The 20,394-nt window shown below is 43.4% G+C and overlaps 1 protein-coding gene across 1 annotated transcript; it reads left to right on the top strand.

The window, feature by feature from the left end:
* Nucleotides 1–1,574: 1,574 nt before the first annotated feature.
* On the top strand, nucleotides 1,575–15,152 carry GJD3 (gap junction protein delta 3). The gene is made up of 4 exons (XM_088474738.1): nucleotides 1,575–1,615; nucleotides 7,502–7,739; nucleotides 8,935–8,956; nucleotides 14,139–15,152. Exons 3-4 carry the CDS (start codon nucleotides 8,941–8,943, stop codon nucleotides 15,074–15,076), a joined length of 954 nt encoding a protein of 317 aa, XP_088330864.1. The 5' UTR covers nucleotides 1,575–1,615; nucleotides 7,502–7,739; nucleotides 8,935–8,940; the 3' UTR covers nucleotides 15,077–15,152.
* Nucleotides 15,153–20,394: the final 5,242 nt, after the last annotated feature.

Genomic DNA, 20,394 nt, shown 5'->3' with positions numbered 1-20,394 from the left:
AGGGGGGACTACTACTACTGGGGGCAATACAAGGGGGCACTACTACTACTGGGGGCACTACAAGGGGGAGGACTACTACTACTGGGGGCACTACAAAGGGGGAACCACTACTGAGGGCACTACAAGAGGGAGGGACTACTACTGGGGGCACTACAAGAGGGAGACCACTACTGGGGGCACTACAAGGGGGAGATCACTACTGGGGGCACTACATGGGGGGCGACTACAGGGGGGGACCACTACTGGCGGCACTGCAAGGGGGGGACTACAACTGGGGGGACTACTACTGGCACAACAAGGGGGGGACTACTAATACAAGGGTGGACTACTACTGGGGGCACTACAAGGAGAGGACTACGACTGCTAGGGGCACTACAAGGGGGGACTACTAATACTAGGGGCACTACAAGGGGAGGGGACAACTACTAGGGGCACTGCATAGGGGAGAGGGGACTATTACTAGGGGCACTACATAGGGGGGAGGGGACTAGAAACTGGGGGCACTGCATCGAGGGACCACTGCTGGGGGCTCTATAAAAATGGTAATACTGGGGGTACTACATAGGGGGGAGACTACAACTGGGGCCACTATTTAAGGGGCACTGCATAAGGGTTACCACTATTGGGGGCACTGCATGGGGGTGGACTGCTACTGGGGCACTATATAGGGGGTACCACTACTGGGGGCACTATATAAGGGGCTTACTACTGGGGGCACAAGGGGACTGCACAGGGGGGACCACTACTGGGGGCACTGTATAAGGGGCACTGCATAGGGGGGATCACTACTAGGGGCACTACTGGAGGCCTGCATAAGGGGGTCCTCTCCTGGGGCACATGGGGGCACTGCATATGGGCACCACGACGGGGCTGCCCCTAATCTTTATTTTTACTTTACATTAATCCCATATGGACCCGCCTCCTCCCTGGAACACTTGAGGGGGGGGTGGGGGGGGCGCCATAGCCTGCACATTCTTCGGGCACCCTGGCTACACGATACTCCTCTGCCAGGGCCGCCTGCATGCATTTGCCCCCCAGGCTAAAAGTTGCCAGCCAGGCCCTGAATAGGGGTAAGGTGCAATCAGGGAGATTGTTAGACTTTTTAGGGAGTCAGGGAGATTGCTACTATTTCAGGGAGTCTCCCTGACAATCAGGTAGAGTTGGCAAGTATGGTCCAGATATGTTTTTTTAAATCAACATTTGTAGGTAGGGAATATTGTGTTTACCAGCTTGATCAAAATAGTACATCACCCTGGTGTCAACATTGATCTACAAACAACAGTTTTAAAATAGCTTATGGGCACATTAATGAAGCCTTGCATGAATGTAGGTTTTACATGAAGACACTGTGGATATGAATACAAGTCAGGATTCTGAATTGTACTTTATACAGTCAGAATAGTTCAAGCATAAAGCAATGGACTGAGTTGTTAAATGTACAGAGAAAGGTGTCCCTTTAAAAGGAGGCGGACTCAGACCCTGCCTAAATAGCTTCTCATCCTGATACTGTCCAGGGAAAATAAAGTGAAAGCTGTTCAGAGAGCTCCGGGGTATAAACTTGTTCTGCACTGAAATCAAAGTTTCATTTCAAGGAAATGTTATCCCTAACATGCAGGTACGTCCCAATTGGATTTGGCCAGTGCCACAGACCTTCTGACTGTAGAGTATCAGGACTTGTTCAAAAGTGTCGGGAATTTATGGTGCACATTGTACTGAATGTGTCAGTTGTGTTTTGTTTTATTTTTAAACCAAATATTGTATATGAGTACTGATGTCCATGTATTAGGAGAAGGTGAGATGTAGATGTCCTTATGTCTGTGTATTAGGAGGAGGTGAGAGGTACATGTCCTTAAGTCTGTGTATTAGGAGGAGGTGAAAGCAAATTGTCCTTATGTCTGTGTATTAGGAGAAGGTGAAACGTATATATGTCATTATGTCTGTGTATTAGTAGGAGGGGAGACATACATGTCCTTATTTCTGTGTAATGAGAGGAGGTGAGGGATACATGACTTGATGTCTGTATATTAGGACGAGGTGAGTGGTACATGTCCTTATGTCTGTGTATTAGGAGAAAGTGAGAGGTACATGTTCTTATGTCTGTGTATTATTAGGAGGAGAGAGGTACATGTCCTTACGTCTGTGTATTAGGAGGAGGTGAGAGGTACATGTCCTTATTTCTGTGTAAGGAGAGGAGGTGAGGGATACATATGTTTATGCCTGTGTATTAGGAGCCGAGGAGGTGAGTGGTACATGTCCTTATGTCTGTGTATTAGTAGGAGGTGAGACATACATGTCCTTATTTCTGTGTAATGAGAGGAGGTGAGGGATACATGACTTTATGTCTGTATATTAGGAGGAGGTGAGAGGTACATGTCCTTATGTTTGTATATTAGGAGAAAGTGAGAGGTACTTGTTCTTATGTCTGTGTATTAGGAGGAGGTGAGAGGTACATGTCCTTATGTCTGTGTATTAGGAGATGAGAGGTACATGCCCTTATGTCTGAGTATTAAGAGGTGAGAGGTACATGTCCTTATTTCTGTGTATTAGGAGGAGGTGAGAGGTACATGTTCTGGTGTCTGTGTATTAGGAGGAGGTGAAACGTATATATTTGTCCTTATGTCTGTGTATTAGGCGGAGATGAGAGGTACAGGTACTTATTTCTGTGTAATGAGAGGAGGTTAGGGATACATGTCTATATGTCTGGGTATTAAGAGGAGGTGAGAGGTACATGTCCTGGTGTCTGTGTATTAGGAGGAGATGAGAGGTAAATGTCCTCATGTCTGAGTATTAGGAGGAGGTAAGAGGTACATGTCCTGGTATCTGTGTATTAGGAGGAGGTGAGAGGTACATGTTCTGGGATCTGTGTATTAGGAGTTGAGTGGTACATGGCCTTATGTCTGTGTATTAGGAGGAGATGAGGTGCATGTCCTTATGTCTGTATATTAGGAGGAGGTGAGAGGTACTTGTCCTTATGTATGTGTATTAAGAGGAGGTACGAGGTATATATCCTTATGTCTGAGTATTAGGAGAAGGTGAGGGGTATGTGTCTTATATCTGTGTATTAGGAGGAGTTGAGAGGTACATGTCCTTATGTCTGAGTATTAGGAGGTATTTTAGAGGTACATGTCCTTATGTGCTTATTAGGAGAAGAGAGAGACCTTTTCTGATGTATCAGTACTAAGAGAAGGGGAGAGGTAAAGTTTCTGATGTCTGTGTATGAAGTAAAGATGAGATGGGATGTAGTTAATAGACCAGCAGGCTAAATTCCGCCGGTCTATATCCCGACACCAGAAGACCGGCAAGGGACAGAAGATAGGCGTCGAAATATCTTCATCCCGACTCCAGAGTGCCAAAGGACACCGGACCGATCGAGGTGAGTCCGGCCGTCCCTAGCACTTAGCCGCGTTGGGAGAGGGGGGTTAGGTTTAGGCAACCCTGGGGATGGTTAGGCTAAGGCACCTCCCGGGGAGGGTTAGGGTTAGGCACCGCCGGGGGGAGGGTGGTTAGGTTTAGGGTACTGGGGAGGGGGGGTTAGGTTTAGGCACCACCCCGGGAGTTTAGGCTTATGCACCCTTAAGGGAGGGTTAGGTGGCGGCAGGGGAGGGTTGGGTGACTTACCTGCCGCTGTTGGGATTTCCTCCTGTCGGGCTGACGCTGTCAGGAATTGAACCTAAACAGCCGCCGGCATTTCAATCCCATTCCGATAAGATATACTGTAAAAGCCCCCATACACGGTGCGATATGCACCTTGTGACGCGACGTCCGATCTGATGGCCGACATATCGGGCGGTACCCACACACGAAGCAATCCGCTGCCCGACCACCCGATATGCCAACACCCCCCTCCCCCTCCCGCATAGCGCTGCATGGGATCATACATCGCATCCCCAGATCAAGTGAACATGCAGTAAGATCTGGAGGTGTGATATATGACCCCACGGGAGTGCGCACTGGCCAATATCATCCCCACACGCAGGACCTCATTCAGAGGCGGTCGCACGGGAGCGATCGGTCGCACCCAAAGTGATCAAGAATATGCAAAACGAGCGCTCAATGAAAGCACACCTCCTATCTCTACGGCCTAATTCAGAGTCGGTCGCAGGCGGCAACCTACATCAGCAAGATTAACACCTGTTACATTGTTAATTGCCTACAAACATCGGTTGAGGCAGAAACCATCGCCAACACTCGCAATGCTTAAGGTAGACCCTGGGCTACCCTTAGCTCTGCGAGCAGTAGCGTCGTTATTGCAACGAGATGAAGTGTGTGATGACTCGCTCAGTAATATATGCACGCCCTTAAAACACCCTTTTTAAGGTCAACCACGCCTGCGTGCGCACCACCACACCCCCGTTCACAAGCACCTTCCCCTGTAACCACCCACAAATGGCACAAAATGTCAATCACAGCTACGACCTCGTAGTGACTAGCGAGCAAGAGGATTGCGGTCGGGATGACAGGCTTGCGCACGCGCACTGCAATGTACATGCATGCCAAGTTGAAAAAAACATCGCTCGCTACGACAAATCGCTCCGTGCGACCGCCTCTGAATGAGGTCCACAGTACCATATAGCAGCGATACCGTACCAATCTGTCGGATCGGCTGCTATATCGCACCATGTATGGGGGCCTTAAATCTTCTGATGTTTGAATACTAGGAAGAGGCAAGACGTAATTGCCCTAATGTCTGAGTATTAGGAAAAGGTGACAAATAAATGTCCTGATATCTGTAGTTCAGGAGGAGCAGAGGGGGGGGGTACGTATCCTGATATCTGTGTATTAAGAGAAGGTGAGATGTAAATGTACTAGGGGTCTGTTCATCACGTAATTTCTACAAACGCAGGTGAAAATGTAAATTTTTATCTGCTATTGTAGAAATTAAGGGCCTGATTCAGACCCAGATGCTATGCTACACACGCTCGCATTGAGCGATTTTACGCAATCTGCGCATGCGTATGAGTTGCAATGCGCGTTTGCGAACCAGTCATTGCGATGGGAAAGTGCTCACCCGTAGCCCGCAGTCGGGCCACTACTTTGAGTGACAGATAGTGCCGTTTGTGGGTGGTAACAGGGAAGGTGCTTGTAAATGGGGGTGTGGATGTGCGAATGCAGGCGTGCCCGACCGTCAGAAAGGCGTTTAATGGGTGTGCATAATTAGCAAAGTAGCGTCATTACACACGTGACTGGGTTGTATTTTAGCCTGAACTGCTCGCAAAGTTGAGGTAGGAAAAGGCTACCACAAGCACTGAGAGCAGCTCCGATGGCTCTCGATGTTCCTGATTAATCCTACAACTGCCAGAGATGACGTGTGTTGCTAGTGGTAAAGGAGCGTCTTTATACAGGTGCGAGCGCATAGGGCCTGATTCAGAGCTGAACGCTCTGACCAGAGCGCTCGCTCTGAATCAGGGCCCTCCTACCTGTTTTTGGAGCGTCCTTATGGACGCTCGCATAGCTGTGGGTTACCACCCACAGCTATAGCGAGCATCCATGATGATGGTCGCGATGGTCAAGACCATCGCGACCATCAGGCTTGCGACGAGACCCTTGCGGTAGGGTCTCGCTGCCGCAAGCCCAGGAGTGATTTTGGCTCTATCAGAGCCAAAATCACTCCCACTGACATCACTAGTGATGTCAGTGGTGCCGGACTCAGACGGTAGGCGTTCCCATGGGAATGCCTCCGTCTGGCAGCCACGCACCCGGAACGCCCGCCAAAGGGGGCGTGCTGTCACTCACCATTGACAGCACGCCCCCTTTGGTGCGAGACCCCGAGCAACGTATTCCTCGTCGCTCGCCGGGTCTCGCGCATGCGCACGACGGAGGTCCCTCTGTCGTGCGCATTCGCCCAACATCGACCCGCTAGCGAGCGACCTTCGCTCACGAGCGGGTCTGAATGACCCCCATAGTGCGGCCGCTCGCTATTACTTAGTGGGCGGCTTTACGCGACGCAGTGCGAGCACATGATTTAAATAGCCGGCCCCTTTTAGCCAGTGAACGGCCGCAAATAGCGTCCGAGTCTGAATCAGGCCCTAAATGTCCGAGCCATTCATAAAGAAGGTAAAGCAGGAGATATCACAGATCTCTCCCGGAATGGCCCACTGTTCCCACTCAGTATGGGGACAGAATTGATCAAGCTCCGAAAATATTGTATTGTAAAGTATTGCATCTTCAGATGGCGTTTGCTTCCGCACTTACCCTGCTCCTTCACTGTAGTAAGGAGTCCCGGGTTGCGAAGAGGGACGGACGCCGGGGCTTTTGTGCACATGCGTAGCCTGTAGGTCATGCAGGCGCACTAGTGTCACTGCTCTGAAAGGAGCAGTGAAGTGCTTGTGGGAGACAGCTGATTTTCGGATCAGCTGCCTCCGCGCCGCAGCAATGATGAATTGCTCCGGCGCTCGCGTCGGTAGTATGTTAATTATCGAAGTCCGAGAGATGAAGATATGTGTTCTAATATCTGTGCATTGGGAGGAGATGAGAGAGATATTGTAGTATGATGTTCTGTTTATCATTATATTTAGAGGCGGGGAATTCCCTTATGTCTGTGTATTAGGAGTATGTTAGTAAATGTGCTCACTTGTGTGTGGTAGGATGAGGTGAGAACCATGCATACAATGTCTGTGTATAACGAGAAGTTGAGAGGTTCAAGTCCTGACATCTGAGTATTATGAGCAGCCCATGTGGTTACTATATTGTTGGGAACTTGGACGCGCTGGTCCATTTGCCACAGAAGCACTTGCTTGTTCAGAAATGAAAACCCAAACAGGACTTCATAGCATTGTCCTAGAAGGGGCCTCACAAGCAGATTGCTGATCTCCACACACACTTCCTCCATAGACACGTTTTGTTGGTGTCTGTGTGTTAACAAGATGTGAGGGATACATGTCCTCGGGTCAGTGTTAGGAAGAGGTGATGGATTCGTGTCCTGGTGCCTGTGTATTAAGACGCTATGAGAGATGAATGTCCAAATATTTGCAGGACTGGTGCAAGGTTTCTCGGGCCCTTAGGCAAAACTTCAGTGTGTATTCGGAGGTGAGGGATACATGTCCGGGTGTCTGTATATTAGAAGTAGGTGAGGAATACATGTATGTATATTAGAAGGAGGTGAGGAATACATGTCCTGGTGTCTGTGTATTAGGAGGAGATGAGGGATACGTGTCCTGGTATCTGTGTATTAGGAGGAGGCAAAAGATGCATTTCCTGGTGTCTGTGTATTAGGAAGAGGTGAGGAATATATTCCTGGTGCCTGTATTAGGAGGAGGGCAGGGGTATGTGTTCTGTAAATTAAGCGGAGGTGAGGAATATGTAATTGTGTTTGTGTATTAGGTGGAATGTGGGGGTTGCATGTACTTTTATCTGTGTATAAGATGAGAGGTTTATGCCCTTAAATCTGTGTATTAGGAGGAGATGAGAGGTACGGTGTTATGCTACTTGCTGTAAATTTTGATTGTTATTACAGTTCTGTTTAACCCTTTAATCTCCAGACTTAAACGTTTTTTCTCTGCAGTTTATATTCCAGCGTTCCCACCCTGTGAAGGGGGGACAAAGCTGTCCCTGATATCTGAGCAAGACAGTTGAGAGGTATGTGCTAAATGTAGACATTCTTATCTTGTATCAGTCTGGGAGAGAGGGAAGCGCACGACTGCAACATTAACCCTTTCGAAACTACAAGGATCAGCAAAGCATCACCTGCTAAATCCGCAAGCAGGGATGTGGTTAATTATTACTGGGACAATCAATAACATGTAAGTTCAATATACAGTTTAGTAACTTGGCTTGAAATATAATACCAATGGAATTTGGATCTAACTTCATAAAACAGCAACTTAATATGATTGAAATTGTCTTTGGAATTTTGTATCAAATATTATTATTATTATTATTAGTTGTAGTAGTAGTAGTATTAATATTATTAATATTATTAGCATTATTTTAATAATAATAATTTGTTTTTAACAAATGCTTTGACTTGGCGTCACTTTCATAAAATTACTTTTATTATTCTTATAATTTTTATTTGTTTGAAAATTATTTTTTGGAGTGTCAGATTGCTAAACTGACTGGTGAACACCAACATTGGCGCTGGGAAATTGCAGCGAGCACTTAATGCAATGAACAGTTAAAACCCATTGTAAAATAAACCCAACTAAAAGACCATTAGGCTATCTTTCCATCACTTTTACTATTACTCTATATATGGTTGATTCAACAGTGAGGTTTTGTAATAATTTCACATCATGTGCTTTTAACCCCCTCATCCACATAAAGAGTACAATGGTAAAACAAAAAAACAATTGTAGTTTGGAATTATAAGTAATGCTTCAATGAAGACTCAATACAGGTAAATGCAAAAAAAAAATCAACTACATATAATATATACACACACACACACAATTTCATTATTTTACCATTGTAATATGTTACTCATACATGCATATGTAGTAATTATATAATCAAAGGAGAATACATCAACTTCAATCTGCTCTGAATGGAACTTGACTTTTAGGGCTCACTTTGCTGTTATTTTTCCAAACTTTCTATATAACAGTGCAGCTGCATTAATAATAATAATAATAATAATAATAATAATAATATTAATAATAATAATAATAATAATATTATATATATATATGCATATATATATATATATATATATATATATAGTTGTTTTTCTTGCATTTACCTGTATTGAGTCTCCATTGAAGCATTACTTATAATTTGATCTCCTAGAACGTTTTGAAGTTTTTGTTCAGGGTATTTCAGAAGATTGCCTTTGTTTTATGGAAGTTGGTGTCCTAAGTACATATTAAGTATTAGCCATGTCATTAACAGAATTATTACATTTGTCATCAATAATCTGATTGTTTTATGACAGATTCAAAAGACAGATCATACCTAATGCTGTTTTGTTTGTGTCTCTCTATGTGGTCTTTACGATAGATCTCCATGCAAGCCACACAAGGTATATATACTGTACATATTTACTGATATGTACTGATGAGAAATTTATTTTGTTAAATAGCCCCAATACAAATAAAATACATCACAGGGGTATATGCTAAAATTACAAAATTAATTATTTGAAATGCATTCTATATTTGTGCATTTTAGTTTTCTTAATGCAATTTTTGTACATCCAATAATTATTTTAAACTGATTCACGACAACTAATGGAGAATATGTTTTATGGGTGATTTCATGTCAGTATATGTTATTGGTTATAAAATGAACTAAAAAGGAAAATAATTCGTAGGAAATAAAGTTAATATAAGAGTTTACTGTACATACTGTACAGCAAATAATGCTTTTACTGGCCTATATGTCAAACTAGCGGCATAGCATGGGTGGTTTTATAACTGAATATATATATATATATATATATATACATATGTATATATATATATATATATATATATATATATACACATACATTTAAAAAATAGAGATTTTGGAGGACACTCACCATTTCAGCTGTAAAAAATATTATTAATCACATACCACCAGTGTAATAGTAAATTGTCATTGTCCGACGTTTCGGTCTCATGTCAGGCATTTGTCAAGGCAGAGAAAATCCACAAGACGCACCAGCCATCAGCAATGGTGGTATGTGATTAATAAAGGACATATTTTTTTATACAAAAACAGCAAAAAATACCTGCTGCCGAGCACTAAACAGTGACCACTGTCGAATTTGAAGGCTGCTGCATGCCACCTGATAGTACTGCCACCTCTCTCAAAAAATGAGTACAACTAGGGGTAAATTTACTAAAGTGAGAGTTTTTAGAAGTGACTTTTAGAAGAGATGTTGCCCATAGCAACCAATTAGATTCTAGCTATTATCTTCTAGATGGGGCTAGTTAAATGTTAAGTATAATCTGATTGGTTGCTATGGGCAACATCACTTCTATAATTCACTTCTAAAAACTCTCACTTTAGTAAATATACACCCTATAGAGAACAAAAGGTGGAAATGTGCTGTGACCACAATAGGACTCAATCAATGTTAATAGATAATAGTGTTTAATTCATATACTAAAAATGTACATCAGAGCAATAGTATATTTTTTATAGCTGAAATGGTGAGTGCCCTCCAAAATCTCTATTTTTCTTAGGGAAGTGGACCTCAGGAATCTGATGGTTACATTGAGGTTGCACCCCAGCTGGATGAATATGCTGCAGTGAGTGCAGGCTTATTATGAATTCTATATATACATTTATTTTAAATATGATGTATATGTATATTTATATTTAAATAACACATTTTCCAAAATAGTGCAGTTACATTGTTTTCTTCCATATTAGTCCAATGTGTTTCTAAACTCTTCAGGTATTTTGATACATTTAAGCTCTTTCAAAATATGCCAAGAAGAAAAAAACAATTACATATGAAGCTTGAATGATACGATTATGACATGATTGCTATAGTATGCTCTATAAGCTTTGTCTTATAATGTGATGCCAGATCAAATTTTACTTATTTGTGAAATTCAGCATAAAAGAAGCCAACACTCATAAGATCCCCCCCAAAAATTAAGTTTACTCCAGTATATCAGATACGGGAAGTCGATGGTTTTCTTGAAATGTCTACACAAATCATATATATACTGCTAGAATAATTTAATAATTTATTAAGGATATTAGCTACTATATATATATATATATATATATGTATATATATATGTATATATATATATATATATATATATATATACAGTACTGTGCAAAAGTTTAGGTAGGTGTGGAAAAAATGCTGCAAAGTAAGAATGCTTAAAAAAAATAGAAGTGTTAATGGTTTATTTTTATCAATCAACAAAATGCAAAGTGAATTAACAGAAGAGATATCTAAATCAAATCAATATTTGGTGTGACCACCCCTTTGCCTTCAAAGCAGCATCAATTCTGCAAACTTCTTGGAGAACTAACCACAGATCTTCTGGGGATGTAGGCTTGCACAAATCCCTCTGTCTCTTCATGTAATCCCAGACAGACTCGATGATGTTGAGATCAGGGCTCTGTGGGGGCCATATCATCACTTACAGGATTCCTTGTTCTTCTTTACAGTGAAGATAGATCTTAATGACATTGGCTGTATGTTTGGAGTTGTTGTCCTGCTGCAGAATACATTTGGAGCCAATCAGATGCCTCCCTGATGGTATTGCATGATGGATAAGTACCTGCCTGTATTTCTCAGCATTGAGGCCACCAATAATCCTGATCCAATCCCCAACTCCATTTGCTGAAATGCAGCAAACTTGCAAGGAACCTCCACCATGCTTCACTGTTGCCTGCAGACACTCATTATTGTACCGCTCTCCATCCCTTCAGCAAACAAACTGCCTTCTGTTACAGCCAAATATCTCACATTTTGACTCATCAGTCCAGAGCATTTTTCTGCACCCCAGTTCCTATGTTTTCGTGCATAGTTGAGTCACTAGGCCTTATTTCCACGTCAAAGGTATGGCTTTTTGGCCACAATTTTTCCATGAAGACCACATCTTGCCAGACTTCTCCGAACAGTAGGTAGGTGTACCTGAGTCCCACTGGTTTCTGCCAGTTCTGAGATGATGGCACTGCTGGACATCTTCTGATTTCGAAGGGAAGTAAGCATGATGTGTCTATCATCTGATGCACTAAGTTTTCTTGGCCGACCACTGCATCTCTGGTCCTCAACTTTGCCCTTTTCTTTGTGCTTCTTCAAAAGAGCTTGAACAGCACATCTTGAAACTAGTCTGCTTTGAAATCTTTGCCTGGGACAGACCTTGCTGATGCAGTATAACTACCTTGTGTCTTGTTGCTGTGCTCAGTCTTGCCATGGTGTATGACCTGTGACATGAAATTGTCTTCCACAACCTCACCTTTGTAGCAGAGTTTGGCTGTTCCTCACCCAGTTTTAAGCCTCCTACACAGCTGTTTCTGTTTCAGTTAATGACTGTGTTTCAACCTACATATGAAAATTATGATCATTATAACCTATTTGGTATGATTGATTAATCATACACCTGACTATAATCCTACAAAATCCCCGACTTTGTGCAAGTGTACCTAGAAGAATTGATGCTGTTTTGCAGGCGTACAGGGTGGTCACACCAAATATTGATTTGATTTAGATTTCTCTTCTATATCTTAAACAAACAATAATCCCTTTTCTGCGCTTAAGATTACAAAATGTTACAATCTTAAAGAGTCAAGAATCATTTAGGTAATATTTATGGCTGCACCTCTCAAACAGAACCCACCAGGTTGAGTTCCATCCAATATTGCATCCACAAATAATCTATTCAAGATGGCGCTCCTATAGTTACAAGGGAGTGTCTGAATTATATTAACCACATATGATACTAGTTCAGAATCTAATTAAATAGTAGATAATATTAGTATACCCTAAAAGTGTTGGTTATATATAATATATTTTCCTCAGTTTTAGACCGCCACTCCTCCAGATTCCAGTAAATGCCCGGGTGCACCTCCAATAGTCCAAACAGACTCCCAGATAAATAGAGAAACAGCAGCACTCCAAGGGACTACTCAACACAAATAATGAACCATAAATTTAGAAATGTATGGTTCGTTATTTGTGTTGAGAAGTCCCTTAGAGTGCTGCTGTTTCTGTATGTATTATATATGATAATATGACGGTCAACAAGTTGTGTTTATTGCAGCTTGTTTTATCAAATATGGTTCAGGCGAATTGCTGCTTGTTTTACCCACAAGTTTACCACATTTGACATGTTTGTATGTCTACTCTTATCATACACAGGGCCGGCTCTTGGGGTGTTCGACCAGTGCGGTCGAACAGGGGCGCTACCCCATAGAGGGCGCACCCCTCCACATCATCCCGATTTCAGCGGGACAGCACAGTCCCGCTGTTCCACCCATGGGCCGAAGTGGAGGGCGGGTGGTCTCGTCGGGGGGTTGGGTACCCCCACTGCCACAGCTGTGCGGCGGTGCCAGACCCCGGAGTCTGAATGGATGCTGAGTGCATGCCCGCGGCATCCATTCAGTGCCGGGAGAGGGCTGGGGGAAGTCCAGCTAGTGACGAAGTGCTGGGCTCTCCCCCAGCCTGACGTTACACGAGAGGCATGCCATGCGGGCATGCCCCCAAATAACGTAATTTAGGGTGTGTGGCCTATGGTAATTAGGCCACGGCTCCATTTTTGGTCGTGCACGGCGTAGGGGGCGACCATCACCTGGGCGGCACAGGGCGCCGCTACCCTTGGAGCTGGCCCTGATCATACACAATTTACACTTACTGAATAGGTAGATGAATCAGGGTGTATATTAGTCACATAGCCACAGGACACTGGACTTCATTCAGAGGCAGTCGTTAGTTGCAAGTGGTCGCCCTGAATCAGGGCTGCCGCTTGCATCCTGAACGACCGCCTCCTTGTCGATCGCTAAGCTGTGGGTTAACACCCACAGCTCTAGCGACCGACATGGGTGATGGTCGTGATGGTAAAGACCATTGGGGCTTACGACCAGACCCTAAGGTTGGGTCTGGGCACTCGTAAGCCCCAGGGAGCTTCCTGCTCTGATCGAGCAGGAAGCTCCCCACTGACATCAACAATGATGTTAGTGGGGCCGCCCCCAAACGGCAAGCGTTCCGGCGGGAACACCTCCATTTGGGCAGGCACGCCCACTGCCCGCCTCCCAAACGGGGCGAGCTGTCACTCACCTTCGACAGCTCACCCCGTCTGCTGCGAGATCCCTAGCGACGGAGCGTCCGTTGCTAGCCGGGTCTCGCGAATGCGCTAGCCGGCTCCGTCGTGCGCATGCCCAGTGGGGCAACATCGAGTCGGTTGCGAGTGCTCAGCGCTTGCGACCAACTCTGAATGACCCCCACAGTCTCTAGCAACCTATGAGTTCGTAATCTAAACATGTAAATTCAGACGCCAGTCATTTACCATGATGTACTGTGATGTACTTTCAATCAATAAACCGTTTTCTTTCTTTTTTTTCATTCTAAAGAATGTGTCTGTTTTATTATTATTATTATTATTATTATTATTATTATTATTATTGTTGTTATTATTATTACTACATTCAAATATTACATGAATATTGTTTTATAAGTGGTATTAATATGTGTAAGTGAAAAGTATTTAATCAGCTGATGGTTATCATTCTGTCACTTTTGTGCTTTGCAGAGCGAATATCCAGGATAAGAGGAGACATGGGGGAGTGGGGCTTTCTGAGCTCATTGCTGGATGCAGTACAGGAGCACTCTCCCATGGTGGGACGATTCTGGCTGGTGGTGATGCTGATCTTCCGTATTCTGATTCTAGCCACAGTGGGCAGCGATATGTTTGATGATGAACAGGAGGAATTTGTGTGCAACACTATGCAGCCTGGTTGTCGACAGGTGTGTTATGACCAAGCTTTTCCCATCTCACACTATCGCTTCTGGGTCTTCCATATTGTGCTACTATCTGCTCCAGCTGTGCTATTTGTCATTTATTCAATGCACCAGAATACTAAAATGGGAAGAGATGCAGAGGAAGAAGAGGCAGCGCATGGACAGCAGACTAGCACGAGGACCAAAGTAAGGTCTGAGCAACGTGGGCGCCATATACGCACATTCTATATTGTCAATGTGGTGATGAGGATATTGGCAGAGGTGGGTTTTCTAGTGGGACAGTGGCTTCTTTATGGCTTCAAAGTAGCCCCAAGGTATGTTTGTGTGCGTTCACCTTGCCCACACACAGTGGACTGCTTTGTATCCCGACCCACAGAGAAGACCATTTTTCTACAGTTCTACTTTGTGGTGGGAATCATCTCTGCACTTCTCAGTCTGTCAGAGCTGCTGCACATTCTTGTGAAAGGAAAATGTCGGTCCAGGGATGGATTAGGACCTAGCCCACCTCCAGCTTATGAGAGGGAAAACTGGTCAAACAGAGAGCATGAAAGGACAAATAACTTTCTTCTTCAACGGCAGACTAATGATGATCGGAGGGCTAGTGGTGCTGGTGGCCACCGCCTTTCCATTGCATACCCTCCGGGCAGCGCATATAAACTGAAAGTGACCCCTAGCTCGGCCATCAGCAGCAAATCATCAAGATTGATCAAAGGTGACTTAACTGTATAGAGGAACAAGTTCAACCTTCACATATGGGATTTTTTTATGAATAGTATGAAGAAGAGAACCTCTCTCCAAAAATTAGGTGCATCTGTAACAACCCATTGGTGTGGTAATGGACCCTCCTTACCCAAATGCCTTTCATATTATACACGTGCAAGATCTATGTTTTGGGTTAGAACTTAGAACAGTTATCATTTAAATCTGATATCTCAGATCTCATGGCCATTCAATAATCATGGTTGTGGATTATGAAGGTCTAGAACACTTAAAGGTTTTGATTGAGATATACAGACTCTATATTATATTGCAATATGCTGAATTTTAAACACAAATAATATACAACACAATAATTTGGATATAATGAACTAGTGTTACTAGAAGGACCACTGTTGCTCATTAACAGAAAAAGAAAACCTATTTTATTATTAGAACATTGGTTGATGTTCAAAAACTGGAGATGCAGGAACCCGCCAAAGTAACAAATAACATTCAGAATGTTCTGTTACACAATCTAATTTATGGAGTCATGGAAAGACATTAAACATTTTCCTACCCTTGTCTCTAGGTCCATTAACTAAGGCACGGTTAACAAATTTGCCAGTAAAATTCAGCCTGGAGTATGCATTGATCTGCTCAGTATAGTCACATAGTGGTTGATTTACAGTTAAGAGCAAATCCAGCTGCTGGGAGGAAATTAATGCACCAGGGAAAACATTTGTACTGCAGGAGGGAATGTAATATGCACAATCTGATTTATGGTTGTGAGGATGGCACAGCCAAACCAACTCCAAAGGGCAGTGTAAAATAGAGATGTGCATTGCATATGTGAGCAGTATGTGAGAGCATGCAGTAATTGCACTGCATACAAAAAATGTATGAATCTGCTCTGCTTGCAGTGCACCCTGGTGTTTATTCTGCTGCAAAATGTGTACATAATTTTAAATGACCCTAAGGGTGGGTACACACAGGACGATATGTCGCCTGATCCTGCGTATACATACCAGGTACATCGTCTAGTGTGTACACATGATATGTGCGCTCCCGCGGGGCGTTAGCGAGATTGCCCTTCGGCCCTGCAGTAGCCGTTAACTATGTCATGCTGCAGATTGCAGCATGACATGTCCCCCCCCTCATCGGACCCGGCATCCGCAAGCGTGCATTCACTTTGCGCATGCCAGGTCCTGTCACCGGCAATATCGCGTTGGGTACACATCAGCTAATGTGTATCCAGCGTAAGTCATTAGATGACTTGTAAATTGCAGTAGGCACGGATTACAGTTAGAACGTGGCTTGCTAGGGAGTTCAACAATTATTTCAGAAAATGAATATGTCCAACCATGAAATGTTTATTAATATAGTTACAATAATACCTGCAGTAAATGCAGGAAGGCACAAAGGCACCTTATAGTGACAGCTTACAGCCAGCCATGTTTGCAGCTGATAGCTCTGAAAATTGACAGGAGCATACAGCTAAATAACTACTTGTCAAGCAGTGGCAGCAGAACAGTGATAAACGTAATCTGAGGGGATCGGTATGATTTACCGCCGGCCGCATGGTATATTAAGTATATTTTCTATTTACTAACCTAACCTCCCCACCCTAGCCCTCCCTTAGGGGTGCCTAACCCTAACCTCCCCCCCAAGTGGCTAACCCCCCGCTAAGTGCCTAAACCTAACTCCCCCTTCTCCGCAGCCTAACCCTAAGTCTCCCGGGGGGGGTGCCTAATCCCCTCGGGGGTGCCTAACCCTAACCCCCCCCTTCCCCTAGCCTAAGCCTGACATCCTGGGGGGGTGCCTAACCCTAAGTCCCCCCCAGGGAGCCCCTAACCTATCCCTCCCCCTCCCGCCTATCAGCGCCCGGAGCACCCAGCTTACCTTCGATCGGTAAGCCGGGTGTCGGGCTCCCAGGGTAGGTCTAATGACAGGCGTCGGGATTTCGACGCCTGTCATTAGACACTTGCCGGGATTAGACAGTCGGGAAGCCGGCGGTCGGGATCGCGTCCGTCGGCTTCCCGACTGCTTCCCAATCTGAGACCCCACCCATCCAAGTCATACGAAAAGCTATTACAAGTCATAGCACGTAACCAAAACTAAACGGAGGACAATGGTTCCTCGGGGACTTGGGCCACTAAGGCTTGTGGACCATATAGCAGTTGCATGGGCCACTATTTCTCTGCACAGTATATACTGTTTTTAAAATTTGCTGTTTTAGTTTCAATTAGAACTCCCAGGTAGAGCAAACAATTTAATCTATACGGGGTTCTATTCACATGCAGCTATTATCACAGGACCAGAAAACCTGAGACTGTGTGATAATGCGGTAATTGTGATGGAGCGAGGAGGACCAATCAGAAGGCAAAACCACAGTGATTGTAGCTTCTAACTGGTCGCCCCTGTCCACACCTTCCCCCCCGGAACTCACTCAACCGGTTCCCTCTGCTCTTTTGGAATAATTTTAAAGCAGCAAATTTGCCGAATTAGGTGGTAATGCAGCTTTAATAATTTTAGTAAGATGCAGAGCACTATTGCTTGACAGTGTAGCCTGCAACCACATCCCATGTTATCCACTACTGAAATGCATGTTATGTGGTTTAGATGTTCTCAGGGAACATAGGGTTAATACAAGTCTCTTGAAGAACTGTAATCGGTCTCTGATCCACCTGTTGGAGAGCCGTAATGCAATGTTATTTAAACATGGTGTATTATATACCTCCCACTGACCAATAATACACAGGTGCCACTAGAACTTTTCTGAAGTAAAATGACTGCTGCTTCAGTTTTAGTAGATTGAAAGAAGTGTGTCAGCAAAAGCCTGCCTTGTTTTCAAGCAACTTCACTTCAATCATCCAGACCCCCCATGATTTATACAGATTATTAAAAAGGACCAGATGTAATAAAGTGTTGGGATTTATAGCAGACAGGAAAAAGGGCAGCCTGGGTTTTGTTACTTTTGTATATCATAAGGGTCTATACTCCAGTGGAATGTGTGCAGAAAATTCCACTGTTGAGCCTGAGTATCACCAGCACAGGACGAAGATGCCAACTCCATCTCCCTTAAATGGAAAATAGTTATAAAAGTCAGGCTGCTTCTAAAAGCACTGCATAAATGTTAAAGCCTCAGTACATAAGCAAAACCTGTTATGACGTCTGAATCTGACATTACTAGTAACGACTCTGTGGGGGTAACAGAATGGACTGTCTCCTCTAACAAGAGGTCATACCTACTGCTGATTCAACAGTGAGAGAGCCACATGCCCCAGAGAAGCCCCTGACTTTGCACCACTGTGTATGGATTATTTCCCATTCATTAGCCATCAAGTAATAGAGTAATATATTTCACCAAGTGATTTTAAGGGAACAGAAAATGGAAGTTAATTGTCAATGAAATGGCGTTAAATAAACATCGTGTTCCTTTTACCTCCAGCTTATAGTCACAGTGGTGGTGCACTGCACATAAAAGTGAAAGGGTTTTTCACAGAATTTTATGTTTAGTAATCAATACTTTGGGGGCGATTCAATTCTGTCAGATAGCCGCATTGTGCTTTCTGTATTTCCCTCGCCCCCCCCCCCCCCCCCATAGAAGTGCCTAGGAGAATCAGCGATGTTGCACTACTATAATGTACGCTCAGTGGGGCTGATTCTGAGTCACATGCAAAGTGACTGTAGTTGCAGATTTACTACCTTATGCTAATACGAGTACCCTTAGTACTAATACGGGGCTACATGTGTGTGCAAGCAGAAACCCATTGCGCCCATTGATTTTTCATCACCTGTCACAACTGTCATTATTAGTATCAGTACATGCAGCAGCTCCATGCTATGTGCAAGAAATGCATTAGAAAGATGCTCCCCTTCCCCGTACACACAACTCAGGATTGCACAGAGTTTTTGATACACGTCCACAACACTCCCATGACAAATCAGAGTGGTTACGTACGATCGCATTGTCACCGACCACTTCCTGCTCCAAAAAGCCCTACTGTATATTACAAAAAGTCATATCCTGCCAAGTTCTATCAGACTCAGAATAAGGGTCTTATTTATCAAGTTTTATCATTCACGAGTGATAAAACTAATTATGTAAGATAATGGTGCTCCAGCCAATCAGCTCCCAACTGTCATCTGTTTAAAAAAATTACAGTTGGGAGCTGATTGGCCGGAGCAACATTTATCATACGCAACGAGTTTTATCATTCGTTGTGAATGATAAAACTCATTGATAAATAGGCCCATAGACAGATATACGTACAATGTGAACATTTTGTTTGATCATGCACTGTATGCAAAAACTGACCATTTGCATCTATGGTAAGATATTGGTTCCACTCAGAATCAGGTCCAGTAGCTCCACATTGGGACCTAACATCGAGCAGAATTGAATCACTCTCTGTGAGTCCAGTTCTGCTTCTACTGTTAAATAATTCCCACTTTAACACCAGTCACCTCACCATCAGCTGCACGAAAGTTTGAAATGGGAGTGTAACGGGGTAATTTAGTGCACTGGTTCTTGTAGTATGGAGATCAATAATGTGTACAGAGGTGCCGAAGAGATCACATGGGTCCACATGCTGGGGGGAGGGGGTGAAGAGCAATATTGTATAAGCTATCAGAATAGATCTACAGGCAACCAATACAGCTGTATAACTCGCTACCAAAACTTATTTTGCACTAAAATGGCTTGATTTTATTCTAAAAGTAGCATTTAAAAGATTGCACGCCTTTGTATATAAGTTTGTTAAATTAGAGGCACATAATTAAACTGGATACTTTGAAGAACATATATTAAACAAGAATGAATTTGGCCAAGTAATAGCTTTTTTGTTTTGTTTATTTCTTTAAGGTCAGCAATTAGGATATTGTTTTATCATTTTGTCTTATTTTGTGAAGAGTATTGGCTTTTTTATTTATGTAAATAATATGATTTTCTTTTGTAACTTAATATTGTCTAAAGTATTCTTTACTAAGTGAATGATTTATAGCAGTATTAGGCAACCTGTGTGTTTTCTTATATTGTGGAACTGCAAGTCCCAGCATGCCCTTGGACACACTGTTCCATAACGCAAGCTGCCTAACTTTCATTTATAATAACTGTGAATGTAATATTTTATTGCCTTAAGCCTTATTCTTTTCTAATTCCAGTTGTAATAAATTCTCCTTGGTTACTATGCGTGTGAATTATTTATTTTATTCTCCGGCTTCCTGTTGTGGAATATTTCCACAGGAAGGACAGACAGAAAACAGGCATAAAAGAATGTTTTATTATTTCAAAGTACAGTTCCACAGAAGACATTGTGTTTTTTTTGTATACTATACATGTCTTATCA

This window comes from Taudactylus pleione, unplaced genomic scaffold (genome assembly GCF_031769625.1).
Source record: "Taudactylus pleione unplaced genomic scaffold, aTauple2 ptg000155l, whole genome shotgun sequence".
NCBI lineage: Eukaryota > Metazoa > Chordata > Amphibia > Anura > Myobatrachidae > Taudactylus > Taudactylus pleione.
This window is presented reverse-complemented; position numbering and strand designations above follow the sequence as displayed.